Source organism: Scomber japonicus, chromosome 19, assembly GCF_027409825.1.
Source record: "Scomber japonicus isolate fScoJap1 chromosome 19, fScoJap1.pri, whole genome shotgun sequence".
In the NCBI taxonomy this organism is placed as follows: domain Eukaryota; kingdom Metazoa; phylum Chordata; class Actinopteri; order Scombriformes; family Scombridae; genus Scomber; species Scomber japonicus.
This window is the reverse complement of record NC_070596.1, coordinates 8,239,649-8,256,675: the sequence shown is the minus strand read 5'-3', so window position 1 is coordinate 8,256,675 and position 17,027 is coordinate 8,239,649. Positions and strand designations below refer to the sequence as shown.

Sequence of the window (17,027 nt, the reverse complement as noted above, 5' to 3'; positions counted from 1 at the left end):
GTAAGCGGCTCCACTGACACTCGAAGCAAGCAAACAGCAGAGGATGTGGTCTACTGAGGGTTGGAGGGCTGAGGAGGAACCTGCAGGCAATAACGAGACGGCAGGCTGATATTAGAGATGCAGGGATTGACCTGAGCTGACCCCATCCATATCCATAAACCCACACTACATAACCTACCTATCTTCAGACATGACTCATGTGCACTACCACACAATAAGTAAACCAAAGACTGAGGTTCAAATCATGGCTGGGCTTCTTTGGCCTGCGCAGGGGGCTGTTTCTGTCTTTATGTGTGGTTGACAGGAGAGGATAAAGTTTTTGTGACAGCATTTGATGAATGTTTAATCCAACATTCATACATCCCAGGCTGGGATTGGGTCCCCAGTCAAAACCCACCAAAGACACACAGCAGGTGTCTGAAATATTCATTCACTACACGCTTCATTAAGAATGAAACATACCATCGTCTCCCTTCATTTATTCATTTCGATTATCGGAACAAAAGACAGAAAAATGAGAGATTAAAACATGGTGGGTGCGCTATTCTATATTTGTCTCGCAGATTTGTAACAATTTGTTTTGTGACAAATAACTCTGCCTGTTGAAATCCTGCTGTCATCTTGCTGAGAGTCAGGCAGCTACTGCGAGAGAAGCTTTCATGTGAGGACTGTGACAAATCACTGTGTGCCTACGACTCTCCAGTGCTGCATGCGACTGCAGCAGTTTGACCTTTGACCAGTCCAGGAGCGTCCTGTGACTCATCGCATAAAACACTCTGATATATATCTGAGCCATCAACTGTGGATGGAAGGTTTTCACATTTTTATTAATTAACACTGAAATATGACAATTAATGATCTCTCTTGGTGATGAGTGACCGCACCAGATGAAATGACTGATGTTGCAGCTGTCAAGGACTGAATTCATTTTTTCTGTCTGTCAGAGTGGTGAATATGTCATTGTGGAATGTCAGTGCTGTTTCAACATAAGCCTACCCTCTTTGAATGAATGTGTCACATAGATTACAAAATTTCCCCATGGACATCATTAAAGTTTCATCTAATCTAATCTAATTAAAACAAGGATGTGCACATCCTGACACATTGTCCAAGGCTCTATGTGCTTTATTGTTCTGAGACATTGTGGTTCTGCCAAAGTCAAAAGTAGCTATTTGATGCAAAACAAAAAAATGCGTATCTAGTTTTGATTTGAAAATTAAAGAAACAGTTTTTAACTGATGGTACACCTTACATGAGCATACAGTACTATAATGTTACAGAAAATGTGGTGCAGTTGTTCTATATAGAAAGAAATCTAATGTATGGAGACAAATATTTCAATATAAATATTGCATGACTATCCTGGAGTGGGTTAGGGTTTATTTAGCCTATACATGCATAAATATATGCATACATATTGGAGGTGTGTTTTCATATTTAATTCAATTATTGTTAATCTTATTCTCATTGCATGGAAATGGATAAACATTTTTTAGTTTTTCCATCTCGTTTGTAACTACTGTATTTGGCTTACAAAAGCAAAACGCAATTATATACAGTATATCATATACAAAATTAATACTATATAATGCATAGCATGTGTTCCTAATACTCATTGATATAGCTGAGCAAGGTTCCTTTAGATGGATGCTGACAGTCTGACAGGTAAAGTGATTGGCATTCAAGTGAAGTGAGGAGTTCAAACAACATCTCAGAGATCAGATGGTAATGGTATTTTCCACATTTGATCAGTGCTCATTGTTCTGACAGCTGGCAGGTCAAAAACTGTAATCATCATCTTGTAAATAGAAATGATACACCTGCTTCACATTTTCACATTAAAGTACTCTGTTTACTTATGGAGGCAGATTAAGCGGTTGTCCTACATGTTCATCTGCTCTGTACATGTAAATGAGCTGAACTTTAGTCTCACACAAAGTGTTTTCTGTTTGTTGTTTGCCAAAAAGGCTCAGTCTATTAAATGTGTATTGTTCTGAGTTGTGAGCAGGAGCAAGGAGCTATTACCTCTTAAACGGTTTCATTTTAAGGAATTTTAGAGGTCTGAAGTGGATAAAGTATTCAACATCCACACGAGAAAGTTAAATTACAGAAAGGTCAGGAAGAAAAAACGTAATTTTGTTGAACTGGATTCTGAATTATCACTAATTGCATTTTTTGAATATACTGTACACCAATAATGCAAAGTTACCATGTTCTGATACATGTTGTGAACAAATGGTAAGGCAGGCAGAAATAGAAAAGGAAAACCAAATGCATAAAAAGTATGTTACAATAATAGAAATAATAGGAAGCATGGTAGACTAATTACATAATTAATGTTGAAGGTACATAAGATAAGATGTGAATGGAAAGATATGTATTTGCATACATACTAAATTTCATGCATATTCATACCTACATATGGATATACACATAGACACATATGGCATTAGGACTGCAACTAATATTGCTTGGGCCACAAAATGTAAGAAAACAGCACAAAATGCAGTTTCTCAAAGGCCAGGAGAACAACACCAAGCTGCCAGACTTCAACCAATAGTCCAAAACACAAAGCTATTTGGTTTATAATCACAAAAGACAAAGAAAAGCATATTTTGATCCCACAGATGATTCTTGGGATGAGCTGGAAACCATTGGAATAAATGATATCACTCTAGTTATAATCCCTGTGTGGCCTTTGGCAATATGCAACATTTTCATTTATCTATAATGAACTGCCTGTGAAAAATGATTTAGCCTTAATAGCTTCAGTCTGTGCTCTTTACACCTGAGTTGACAATCAAAAGGACACTCTCATTATTAATAAGCAAGTGATCTGACTTGTTATTCACAATAAAATAAAAATGACAAAATATGAGAGAAAATATGAGCATGTTGAGTTCATATGCAAAATACAGTAATTTCTTTTTTTTTTTTAAATAATAATAATTTGGTGGACATTTTAACATGGGTGTGGATGTTTTGTTTTGTTTCCTAAACTTTTACTATATATCTTTATAACTTCTCCTAACAGCAGTGTTAAACTGACACTGGCGAAACCGGTTACTGGCACCATCCACCGTGCACTACTTAACTCCGCGGAGGAAGTCCCTCCTTCCTCTCCTCCCGCGCTTGCCGACGTCACTTCCACCCAACAGAAAACATGTCGGCTGCCAGTCCACCAGACCCGAAGGATTCAATGCCCAGAAATGTGGTCATAAAGACGGAGCCCGCGAACGACGGCGGGCTGGTCTTCGGGGCGGAAGATGTGCCTGTTAGGCGGGAGCCCGTCGTCCCCCTCATGGCCCCGGTGAGCGGGGTGCAGCCGCTCTCTTGGTCGCAGGACCACCGCCTGGCTGTGTGCACCACCAGCTCCTTGGCGCTGATGGAGCTGGTGTGCGACGTCCACAGCAACAAACAGGACATAGCGTTGCACAGAACCTCCATCCCCGTGTCCACAGAGGGGCACAGAATACGGGTAAATATCCACAAGTACTGAACTTTATTAGTAAACAGTCTCTACAGGCGTCTGCGCAGTGAGTAAGCGCATCCCTCCTTCCTGTTTACAGGCGTGGAGGCACTAGAGGATACACTGCTGATTGATTCGCTGCTGTGCATATGAGATATGATCATGGCTCTAATTATACAATTTGCGCACTATGACTAGAGAAAAAGGACAAAGGTTGTGGATTCCCAATATTACTCTTAAGGGGGAATCCTACAACAACCAGAATGCATTGCACATGGTCTGTCCAATCCACTACTGATGGTGTGTTTACACAGGGCAGGTGGATGAGAGAGAGAGAGATAGAGAGGGAGAGGTTAATTAGCAGCCACACTCAGGAACAGCGCTGGGCTTTGAAGCTAACTTGACATAGTGGCCAAATAGTGTTAATACAACTAACAGATCCACCATGCCCTGCACACTGGCCCCCAAAAACCATTTCCCCCCCCACACAATCATGGGGACAGGAGCGCTTGTAAAATGGAAAAGTCTCATTTCACTATCAGAATTTGACCCATTTGTTCTGATAGCATTTGTAAAGTCTAGAAGAGCTGCATGATTAAATTATTTTAACACATTCAAGACAGTAGAGGGCAAAATTGAAGTTAGTTGGCTCGGTCCGCAGAAGTCTGATGTGCATGTAGTTGGGACACGGGGTTAAAGGAAACACTACTGGCCGTGGGGGTGATATATTTTGACATATTGGTAATCCTCTTCACTTTTTCAGCAGTTGGGGAAACAGACGTGACTTTTCCTCTACTCCGCTCGCATTTACATCACTATCATGCTGCTCACTCTCTCACTTTACCACTCAGTCACTACACACATTATGCAATGCCCTATTCCTTAACAGATATAATATTTACATTGTTTTTATTGTTAATATTCAACATGTTTGCAAGACAAATCATCTGTGAAAGCATTGGCATGGCAACCGTAAAGAGGTCGCAGAGTCACATCATTGGCAGAGTCTTGTGATTGGTTCACTTGCTCCATGTGGTATACAGCTGTACCAGCAGCTACAGATTTCTTGAATATTGATCCCTGCTCCCATTCACACATGGCTCCATGCAGGAAATATTCCTGAACATTTCAGGGATAGACAGCATGTGTGTGAAAGAGGTTTATGACTGCAAACTGATTATCTTTGGGTTGTGGACTATTGGTCAGGACAAAGACAATCTTGGGCTTCGGGGAATAGTAATCAATGTGTTTTACCATTTTCTGACATTTTATGCACCAAACAGCGAATTCATTAATCGAGAAAATAATCGACAAATTAATCAATAGTGAAAATAATCATTAGTTACAGCCCTAATTGGTGTGGTTGATCAGTTATTCTCATTAATTGACTAAAGTCTAATTGACTGACAGATATGACAGACTGACACAGCCCACAAATATTTAGTCTCTTTGCCTGATAAATGATGAATTAAATAAGCATTAGTTTGGTGAATTGATAAGTACATTGTAATAGAAATGACAACCTAAATATTTGAGCTTCAATGATTACTTCCGATCAGTTTAGTCAACAGGAATAATCAACTTTTTTGATAATCAAATAATTGTTTAATTTTTCAAGCAAAAATAGTGAAAAAATACCCTAACATTCTCTGGCTCCAGCCTCCAGCCAAATATTTGTTTTCTGTGTCGTGTGTGTGTATATATATATGGAAAAGGAGTGGCTGTGATTTAAAGTAAGAGTCCTGGAGCAAAAGAAAAAAACATTTTAATTTTTAAATGGATTGCTGTCTGCTAAATTCCCAACGGTCTGACATATTAAAGCAGGACAGGAAAAAGGCTGTCTTGTCGGGTAAAGTTAATCTGCTTCAACCATCAGCTTAGTTTGTTTCCTAAAGTTGTATTAATTCACTACATGCAGATGTTTTATTTATTGCAGTTGTGTTTTAGGGCTGCAAGTAATCGTCATTTTGGTTATCAATTAATCTGCTGATTATTTTCTCAATGAATTATTTCATCTATAGTATAAAATGTTCTTTAATAACAGCTCAAGATCACAGCTTCTGGTGTCTTGTTTTTGTCTGACCAACAGTCCAAAAGCCAAATATGAATTGTTACTACTTATCCTATTATTATTTGGTTACCAAAATAGTTTACGATTAAGTTTCTGGCGATAACGAAATGATTAATTGTTGCAGCTCTAGTTGTGATGAGCTAAAATGATGTTAATAACCAGAGGACCAAGGGATGGAAATGACCTGATGGAGTATAATAAAGTACACTATTATATGAAATCAGTGTTTGCAACACAAGTACCAGTACATTTCAAGCATTGTTAATAAGTAACCCAAGTGTGTCTAAAGAAAGACACAGGTGATCACAAACAGATATGTGTGAGTTGGTATAGTGGTCCTATTTATGTACTCGTCAAGCAACTTGCGTAAACATGCCTTAGAAATTCCAAGCCAAGCAATAATCCACTAGTGTGTTATTAGTTTGGCAGCGGTGGATGTTTCTGTATTTTCATTATTTACTTACTAAACTTGAAGTAAAATAATTATAGGCTCGGTGAACAAGTGTTGATGAAAAGAGAAAGTGAAAAACTGACAAATTATTTTGCTGTGGTAAATTTGTCTCTGCGCAGCTGCTCTGGCGTGCAAACATGATTGTTTATAGGTTCGTCTTCTCTCCAAAAAGGACTTGGCAGATCAACTATTGGATGTAGCTGGATTTTATCATTCACAAGGCACAGCGACAGAAGGGAACATTTGTTTCCTGCTGTCATTTCTACATATGATTAACTGCTCGTAAATATGAGTATTGCTGATCTGGGAGCAGTAAACGATGGCACTGAAAGCACAGTTTTTTAGAGGCCTTGGATATTATGAAGATACTGCTACATCACCCATCCAGGTGGCAGCTGTTGTGTTATCCTTGTTTAAGTGACAGGATCTTCTGCCAGAACAATGTGTTGGTTGTCATTTACCAAAACAAAATCACGATTGTGAATTAAAATTCCTGATACAGGGAATGGAATGACGTTTTGCTGTACAGCTATGTTAAGTAATTCATCTGATCCAGTTTATTTGTCAATTGTGCACAATGTCAATGAACCTGTAGTATCTTTAAGGTCATTATCACTTTACCTACACATAATACTTAGTAACTACTGTAGTTAATTCATAATAATTAGTTCTGTTGTCCAAAAAGTGCTTGTTCCGATGCCAGTCTAACACAAATATTGACAATTAGTTGCAGAAATCAGAAATGCTGCTAAAATCTTGAAGAATTGCATTACATTTTCAAATTTTAGATTTTTTAAAATTATTTTTAGAAATAAAGCTCTTAAATTCAAACGAGTTTTTGTCCCATGTCTTAATGTTCTCAGTAATAGAAATACTGTTGTGCATGTACAGTAGTTTGGATGCACCCAAAAGTTTTTTTAAAAATCTGACCGTTAAATTTAATTATTGCTTTCATCTGTGTTTATAACTTTTAAGGTGGGACCAGCCCAAGAGCAAGCTGAAGCGATGGAGAAGTTTTCCTCACATCCCGACCCCACTGTAAGGCAAGTTTTTCTGGCAGACCGAGTGATGAACCCATCGGTAGGAGTGCACAAAGGAATAAAGTACGCCAGTTGGTCTCCATTAGGTTGTGACATTGCTGGACGTTGTCTGCTTGCTTGCTTAACACTTGACCATAGACTCACCATTCATCATAGCCACAAGCGCCTTGAGTGGAACATGCTCGTTGACCTCACCAAAAAGTACAGTGAGAGGTTGAAGGAGCGAGGCTACGCCAAAAAAGACAACAAGCCACCGGAGGCAAACCTGCAGGACTTTGAGGAGCTGCAGCGACGTTTCCGTATGCAGACTCCTCTGAGGATGGAGTGGTCGAGCGTTTACACGATCAAACAGGTTCAGCCGGACAACACATGCGTAGACGTTGAGATGGTACTCCTCGCCATCTTAATGGAGAACGGCGACCTTGTTTTGTGGAAATTCATAGTGCCTTTTTTAAACGGGGAAGATGTCACATTTTACGATATCATCGAGTCAGGTGTGACTAGACCCAGTGACTTGGCGTGGTGGGAGTATGAAAGTGCAGATCGTCGGATGAGCGGCCTGATTGTTGGCAGTGAGGTGGGACCCGTCAAGATCATGCCGGTCAGTCTGTCGGGAGTGAAGGGCTACTTCACCCTCCGACACCCGGTCATCCTCTGGAAGGAGTGCGACGAGATTGCTGTTGAAAACATCAAATGCGTCCCGATGATCCACCCGATCCATAAATCCAGCTGCAGCCTCATCGTCGCCTCACGGGGCTGCTACGTGTTTTGGTGTTTGCTCATGATTTCCCCGGCCGGACTAAATGTGTACAACTCGCACGTGGCGGGGCTCCACTCGCTCCCTGTGGTCTCACTAGCGGTCAGTCAACATGGTGTTGCAGTGTACACATGTTCCATAGATGGGTGGATTAAAAAACTGACACCAACATTCACAGAGAAGACTCTGATTTTCAATCAAGAGGACATGATGCGTCCTGAAAACCTTACAGGAAGGCGGATACATGGTATTGCAGTTAGCTACAACGGAGCGTATATAGCTCTTGCCAGCACACAAGGAATGGTTGGCCCCTATCACCCAGTTAACAGGACCTACCAGGTTCACTTTGTGACCTTGAAAACACCAGAAACAGCAGCAGCACTGATGCTTAAGTCCCCCACACAGAACCTGTACAAACTGGCCGACCTGCTGGATCTTGTCAGGTGGCAAATTTTGAAAAACAAGTGTATCCCTGCATCACTGCAAGAAGAGCTCGACCAAAAGATCCAGGACGTAGACTCACCCTACTTGTGGCGTTTCAAGCTCTTCTTGGTACGTGTACTTTACCAGTCACTACAGACACCGCCAACGGATCACCGCTGGAAACCTACACATGAGGAGAACAAGGTCTTTGTCAGGGATGAGGAAGAGGAGGACGGAGAAAATGAAGAAGACCCTGCGCAGGAGGAAGGAGAGCCTGCCGGAGTAAAACCACTGAAAGAGGAGAATCTGGAGGAGCAGATGGCGGAGGTGCAGGCTTGGATCAATGCCGTGGAGACCCATCTGATGAGAGAAAACATGAAGAAGGTGCTGGGTGTGGTGTACCTCAACACCTGGATCGCTCAGAACACCAGCGTACCCACCTGTGGCCTGATGGAGTACCTCGCCAGAGACGCTAACGACAGAGCTGCAGAGGTAAAACTCACTGACTTACCTGATAGTTATTCACTTTGGCATGAAAAGGTGAAGTCAATGGCAATAAATCACACCTTTAATTCAATAGTTATATTGATACACTTCTATAGAAATGTTGTGTAACTGACATTTCATGAGTCAGTGTGCTGACGTTGAATCTTCACTATGCTACTTTACATAACCATGAGTTTCATATGTGGCTATAACAGCCTCCACTCTTCTGGAAAGGCTTTTACAAGATGTTGGAAGCTAGCTTCAGGGACTTGCTCCCATTCATCCACAGGAGTGTTGGTGAGGTGTGTAAAGGAGTCGTGTTGAAACAGGAAAAGGTCTTTTCTTAAACTGTTGCAACAAAGTTGAAAGCACACTGTAATTTCCCTTCAAGGTCCCACAAAATGGTATCATTACTTCCTTAATAATGTGGTGATGTATGTCCTGCTGAAACAGGTCAGTGAGTCAATCTTTAATATTAACCAATGGGATTTAGTTATTAAGAAAAAGGAGATTGATTTGATAAGATGGGCAGATAGGTGGAATTGTTGAAAAGTTTCTGATTACTTTATTGGTTGGAGTTTTTTAGTAGTATATCATGACATCCCCACTGAATATGCACTGTTTCTAGGGACATTTAAGTGACTAATTAATGGGCTCTTTAATGAGAACCAACTAAACCAGGAAAACAACCTCTTGCCAAAAATACAACTATGTATGTACTCAGGGAAGCGTATAGTATATGTCTCAGTACACTATTTAACACAACAGTTTACAATTAAGCACCCTAGAGACACTATATATATATATATACACACACACACACACACACACACACACACACACACACACACACACACACACAGCAGTTGATTCATTTTTAGCCAATTAAATTTCGGTGATTGGCTAAAAATGAAGGGGAAATATGGTCCATGTTGTAAAATACTTAAGTTTCAATTTAAAGAGAGGATTGGATATGGATAAGGCTTAACACACCCAGAACTGATATATATGACTAGATCAACTCCGATACATGTGTTTCAGATCAGCTCAAAATGAAAAATAACTGAGCTTTGTACAAGACTAGAACTAAACTCACTGGTGTCTTCTCTGCTGCCATTATATCAGTTCCATTTAAAATGAATAGTTTTATATTTGTGTGTCTCTGTGTGTCGTCCCTCTCAGGTCCTGATCGGCCACATCAAGAACAAGATGAACAAGCAGACGTTCTCGGAGCGCTGCAGCCTGTGTCAGGACGTGCTGCCCTTCACGGACCACAAACAAGCAATCTGTAAAAACGGTCACATGTGGCTCAGGTACAGAGATTATCCTAGACTTCTGAACAACTTCCACCAGTTCAAATCTAATCCACTAAAGATGTTTTTTATTAGCTCCAGCCTCCGGTTCAGACACCACGGTTGAGCCCGACAGTCGAGACATGAATTGAATCTTAATTCCAAATGCCTTCTTTGACGGTTTATTTATCTTCACAGAGCTGTAATCAAGCCTCCCACCTTTTGATATTTACCCATGCGCCACTCTCATCGTCTCATAAATATCGCCTGTCAAACATTTCTGCTGCCTCCTCGCTAGATCGCGGCGCCTCTGGTGGGCACTGAGAGGGAAATCTGTGCCTGTCAGTGCTGTTTCTGCTCCACTTTTGTGACTGTGTGTGCATGTGTGTGTATGTGTGTGTATGTGTGTGTGTGTGTGTGTGTGTGTGCATGTCTATGTCCCTGCCAGCTAGCTCTTTTAATGCCTTTCTCTCGGCCTCCTCCAGGTGTGTGTTGTCATACCAGGCCTGCCAGACGCTGACGTTTAGACGTTGCCTCTTGCTCGATAGCATTGCCAGACTGCCAGAGCCTGAAGGTAAGCGCCACTCTCCATCTCCCTCCAACCTCTGTTTGACAGCCACACTCTCCATCAGTCGCTTCCTCCTGAAAACTTCAGTGCCGGCCTTCATCCCACTCTGCCGCCCAGATCCACACTTGGCATTTCAGATTTCGAGTCAGCTGAAAATATAATGATAAACAAACACGAACGATTTAATAGAATTAGTGATTTGGTTAAAGTTAATCTTGGTTCTTTGGTTGAGACTTTGTGTGCCACATTCACAGAAAAATAACAAAAATAACTGTCTCATCCCAAATGTCTCAAAGTGCACAATGAAGAATTTTTATTTGACTTTTACAACAAACAAATCCATTTGAAACAAGCATGTAAGGCTGTATTCAGTCATGCCATCTGGACAGATTAACAGAGATTCTCATGTTTTTCACTAATCAGAAAGCTGTGTCACTTATGTCTCAGTTTGTCCACATCTGTGATGAGTGGCGGGCTTAAAATCATATTTCCTGTAGATTGGGAATTAGGAGCTCTGGTGAAGACGTTAATTATCTTTACGTGACTTTATCCAGCTTGGTCCAGTGTAGGTCAGTAGGTAGGTAGGCTATGACAGACACTAGTGTACTAACATGTAACAAAATTACAGTTAGCTTTCTGCAGCAACCTGATCTCTTAGATTTGGGAATGAGCATATATCACTTTAATCTAAATATAGAAAATATACAAAAATGGATTTTGCCAGACACTTTTTACATCTTTCTGCAGCACATCTTTCTTTGACACGATTAAAGGACCAGTGTGTAAGATTAAGTGGCATCTAATAGTGAGGTTACAAACTGAAAAGCCCCCCCCGGCCGCCCTTGACCCTCTTATTAAGCATGTAGGAGAACCTATGGTGACAGTAGGTGATTATACATGAATGAAAACATACCTACTGATGTTATATTCCATTTCTGCCAGGTCCTTTACACTAGATGGCACTGGATTCTACACACTGCACCTTAAATGTATCAATATACTAGCACAACAATTGTCTTCTAAAGCAATTACGATGAACTATGATCCCCTGTGCCAAATAAACAAGGGGTCTATTGCCAGCAATGTGGGTCCTGCAGTGGGTACAGTTGGGAAAGAAAAGCATTGCACTCTTCTCAGTGTTTGAGGATCGTGTTCTTATAGCTTCTAGATGCATCCCAGGTCTTTATCGGCCTCACCTGAGCGCCTGAGGCACGGCCCTCCTGGTCATACCAGCATAGAGCTAAAGACTGACAGCTCTGTGCACTTTTGGCATCTGTCAAAATCAACCTCATGGCAGCTCCTGTCTCTAAATATCTTCTATATTTAAACCAATTGAGGCAGGCATTATTGGTCGTTAATTAATGACCATGAGTGTGAGGGATGCTTGCCCTCACAGTGAACGCACTTCTGTCATTTCTCATCGTTTATTAGAAATGTCTGCTGCCTGTTCTCTAACATCACTGCTGTGCCCAAACATAGACTGACTAAACATTAAGCTATATGTTTTTAGCCTATTGGCTCACATATTGTATAATATGTAAAGCATTTAGCTAGATATTCATAATAGTTAGAGACTGTTGATTTTGTGAATATTGTAGTTGAATAAGTGTTTTTTAACCTCTTTCTCTTTGCACTGCAAGGGGGAAAACATTTTATGGATACTATTATGAAACAACTCAACAATTTAGTGTTTTGTGGATTGCATTTTCTTTGTGCATAAGAAATTATAATTAATTAGTTAAGCTTTATTTATTCAGTAAGCCTCAATAAGATCTGGATCTCTTGTATAAAAATGAAGTGTTACAGAAATGTTGCCAGGTCTGATCTAGTAAGACTGTCATCCTGATGTTAGCAGAGAGTTGACTTGGGCATCAACGTGTGGAACTCCCATCATACTGACACAGTAAATGTGCATCTGAAAGCAGCTGTAAAGGATATTATAATTAAATATGCATATGTTTAGAAATGTGACTTAATGTGCTCCTCCACAGACCCAGAGTGGATAAAGAAGATCCTGCAGGCGCCCTGCACGTTCTGTGACTCGCCGATGATCTAGAGCCAAATGACTGGAGGAACCTACCTCAGGGCTTCCCTGCGACCTTCAGAGCCCGCCCCCCCCCGCTCTGACGCAGGGTCCAATTTTGTCAGACATCACTGCTGCAACTTTTTTTTATTTTATGTATTTTGTTCACGATTTTATTACTTTCTATTGGTATCTTAAAAGTGCAAATAAAAGGCTTTGATTATACATTCAAACTCTATTTCCTCTTGAGTGTAGCCTACAAAGTGTGCTGAGAAATTGCTTTCCCCCGCCATGGTTTCAAATGAATATTTTACTGAGGTAAAACATTTTGGACTCAAACTTTACAGACTTCTTTATTCCCCGTCCCCCACCCCACAAATTAATTCCCTCCTAGACACTGTTTGCACAAGGGTGCAAAGAAACAAAGTTTAAAATGTGGTTATATATGGAGGTTTTTATTATTCAGTAGGACTTCAGGGCACCATAAATAAGCTCCCTCGTTTTCCTTATGTTGACTATATTTTCAAACCTTTGGTGTAGTTTTTATTGCAAGTAAGTGGAACTCACTCTGCTAGTTCTATTTTAGTGATTTTTTTCTTTTTCTTCTCTTTTTTTTTTTGAGCGCAACAAATAATACATTCTGAATAATACATACTCTGGAAAAAACTCAACATACCTACTTTAATTGGCACTGTAAAACAATTTCCAAGTGCTGGGATGAGGAAAAGGAGGGTGGTGGTGCTCAGTCATTCTCTCAGATGAGGACTTCCGCTAATGTAAACGCAGAATAGAAGGAGCGGCGAGGCAGATGAGATGAGCAAGAGGCAGGAAGAAAGCGAAAAGTGTGCTTAAAAACCCGGCGCGCTCCCTCCCACGGGAACGGGTTTGTAATGAGATTCAGCAGTAATGAGGGACAGAACATGGCGCCAGATGTGATTCTAATTCTAATCAAGGAGGGGAGGGTGGCGGCGGCACTGGTGATGGTGGGGGTTAGAGAGCATATTGTTAAATACAATTAACCCCTTTTTTTCATATTTGGAGAGAACAAGGGCTGCAGGGAGGGGATACAGGGCTCAGCCGCATGTTCTCCGTCCCTCCTCTCTGCTCTGTTTCCTTGTTTTGGAGACATGGAGGTCGGCGGCCGGTGATCAAAGAAGCAGCCTGACCTGAGAGACCAGGCCAGCAGCACAGCCTCTCTCCACCGAGGCCTCTCATCCCTTTACATCTCCCCCGACCCGGCAGAGGTGGGGTGGGGTCTGTCCTCCCTCTGGTGTCACTGGAGATGATAGTCTGCCCTGGGGCGAGGAGAAGAGGCAGCTCTGCTCCCAACACTCAGGAAAAAGGACCTTTCATATATATATATATATATATATATATATATATAAAAAATGTACATTTCTAACGCCTGCATTTCTCAGCTCACTGTTGGCATTTTTTGGACCAAGAAGATCCAGTCAATTTGAGGGAAGAAGTGGGGGGGGGGCTGCTTCTATTTTACTAGAAAGTGAATCATTTATTACATTATCCTGAGCATGGCTGCAAGAGATAGTGAAATGTTTTGGGTTGGGTGGTATGATTAGCATAGTTTTAGGCTCGGGTAAGAACAATACTCCTTACTAAGTAGACTTAGTATTACTACTATATGTACTATTATTACTTCAATTAAAACTACTCACACTGGCCCTTTTTAAAGACTACTAACCATTAGTTGAGCCTAATTTCACAGTTAAAACTTCAATCTGAAATAGCATATTTCTGTTCTGTCTTGCTTATATGTTTTCTATGAAAGAAAGGTAGCACACTAAAAAGTAATAGCAGCTCATGTGGACTCAGAAAGCTCTTATAAACTAAGTACAACAAAAATGTACAAAACCAGTATGCTTGGCTGCAGTAGCACTGGTTGGACGAAAAGAAAAAATCTCAACTAGAGCTAATAAAAAGCTAATAAGTGGACCTTGAGCTAAAGGGTTTGTTAGGTTTTTTTCAGACAGATGACAGAACCAGGCAGGTTGAGGCGGCAGTGTGTTGCTAATCGACAAAGCATCCACGTTACGTAAAAACAGAATCATCTCTTTTCATAGAAGTCGTCACCGTAGGTATACTGACTGTAACACTGTGGTCTCTGTGATTTGGTTCACACTACAAAGCGGTGGCCATATTATCTTTAAAAGCCGATTTTCATTCAAAGGAAGTGAAGTTCAAAGCGTACACGAGTCCTCCTGATTGCGTCAAAGCAGTAAAAACTAACCTTGCTTTTGTTAAACGAGCTGCGTTCAGCACTTCATTAAAAACAGCTTAATTACACATTTTAGCGAGCTCCGAAAAGTCTCGGAAACTAAACTGAAAAAGTTATTCCATTGCAGCTTTTCATCAGGCCTGACTGTGGTAGGTTTAACAGTGTTTGGCGCCTTCATAGCTGCTGGGTTTACTTCCTTCTTTTTTTTTTTTTTTTCCTGTCTGGGGATTTGGTGCTCTAAGTGTTGTTTGTCAAGTGAAAGTGGCTCCTCAGGTTGTAATGTTCCTATCACTGATAGGTGGAGACCAGTACCGTTACAGAGGTTAGCTGTGTTTGGTTGATCCTCCTCCTGCTTTAATATAATAATCCGTCAAAGAGCATCTCCACCAGTAATTACCTGCTTCCCCTCCCTTCTTCTCCCACTGTCTTCCCTCTCAACACTTCAAACGGGGGATTTTTTTTTCTCTTTGCATACAATATTTATATCCTTTATGTCAGTGGCTTGGATGGCATAAAACATTCATGGCACCTTTTCACACCTTAATTTCATGTGATATTCCTTTTGTTTTGTTTAGACTAGATTTTGAACATGATATGCCACCACTGTATTCTCTCAAGAGTATCGATTCATTTTGTCGCCTCAGAAAATTTCCAATTTACTGTGTAAAACATGGCAGCTGCTCCGCCGCCTCTGACTGCATCACCTGGTGGGATCATGACGGGTTTTTTTTAGACTCTGAGCTTTTATGAGTCTCCTGTTGATTTGTTTTTTTTTATGTTTTGTCACGTTTGGGGGTAAACACTGGGATGAGGTTATGATATGTGAGACAATGTAAATGTGTCAGCTGTTACAGGTTTTACCATAGTGTCCATACTGTCGCTTTAGGCCACTAAAGCAACCGTCAACTACTCTATAACAATCAGATTTTATCCATCCAACAGATGCTCCAGTTTCTAGACAATCTCATAATATAACATCTCGATATAAAAAATGATTTTATTTATATTAGCCACAATATATTGTACAGTTTCTTTTAAGGGTTTTCACAACAAGAGTCACAACTGTGTTTTAGTCAATTTTTGAATCCTAAAAATCTGAATTTTGAAGAAATGTACATTTTTATTAAATCAACATAAGCCAATTGACTTTTAAAGCCTTTTCTAGATTCAAGTGTAATTTTCTTGATAACTAGTGTGCAGCACTCTGCCTTATTCTTTTTATCCTGTCTAGTTTAAAACATCTCATCACTCCACAGGCAAGATTTTCTACATCAAACGTGAGTTTTGAGGGGAAAAATAGTCTTGAAGTCATAATGAGACACCAAATGACTTGTTGCCTGCTTAAAACCTTATTTCTTCCTTGTTTGAATTACCTTTTTGATCAGGCAGAATAGGCTTGATTGTAAGAATTTTGCAATCTATGAAAACAAAAAAAGAATGAGTGTGCTTGTTGGGGTACGGTACCAGTAATTATCAGTGAACTTCCAAACAGGGCTGGTGGTATGCATCGAAGTCTAAACCTGTCTCTGTCTCTCCTTGTGGTGTATATCTGAGCCCAAAGTTTGGGCTCAGATATACACCACAGTAATCACTTCAGCAGAGCGATGATCCGGAGTTGCATCATTTCAATCCACGCCCTCGTGAGGCTTGTCTCTTCTGTTTCTAAAATCTTCTAAACTGAGCCGCATCCCCCCTCAACTTGTCAGCACTAATGAAGTCAGTATGCAGGGTTGTCTTCTGCTCTCTCCGAGCTGATGGGGTGAACATGGATGTCTAACTGGTTGACTCCCCCGCTCTGCCCTCCCGGGGGAGCCGAGGGTAGAGGAGGAGGGAGGGTAGGGAGGGCAGTGACCCGAGACCAGCCGAGAGGCAGTGAAGGGGGGGGGGGGGGGTAGAGAGTGGTGGAGGGGGTTCCATGTCCATCATTAGAGTCACTATTTGTTCCCGGCTTTGAGAGCACTGAAGTGGAACTAATACTGAACAGCAGAATGGACATGGAGAGGGAGGGCCACTTTTTACTGCTACATTAATTAAGTTCATTGTCAACATGCTCGCTGTCTCCTCTTGTTCTGCTGTAATTAAGTGGAGGAGCTGCATTGTGTGTACGGCTGGTTTAACCTTTTCTGACGTTTAGCACAACATCCTCACTTTCAGAGGCGGAAAGTGACAGTGTGTGTTTACTCTGTGAATGAAATGAACTATTTACTATGG

At 40.9% G+C, this 17,027-nt stretch overlaps 1 protein-coding gene across 1 annotated transcript; it reads left to right on the top strand.

The window, feature by feature from the left end:
- The first annotated feature begins 3,163 nt into the window (after nucleotides 1–3,163).
- Nucleotides 3,164–12,732, top strand: gtf3c4 (general transcription factor IIIC, polypeptide 4). The gene is made up of 5 exons (XM_053340086.1): nucleotides 3,164–3,478; nucleotides 6,967–8,703; nucleotides 9,880–10,010; nucleotides 10,475–10,563; nucleotides 12,549–12,732. Exons 1-5 carry the CDS (start codon nucleotides 3,164–3,166, stop codon nucleotides 12,611–12,613), a joined length of 2,337 nt encoding a protein of 778 aa, XP_053196061.1. The 3' UTR covers nucleotides 12,614–12,732.
- Nucleotides 12,733–17,027: the final 4,295 nt, after the last annotated feature.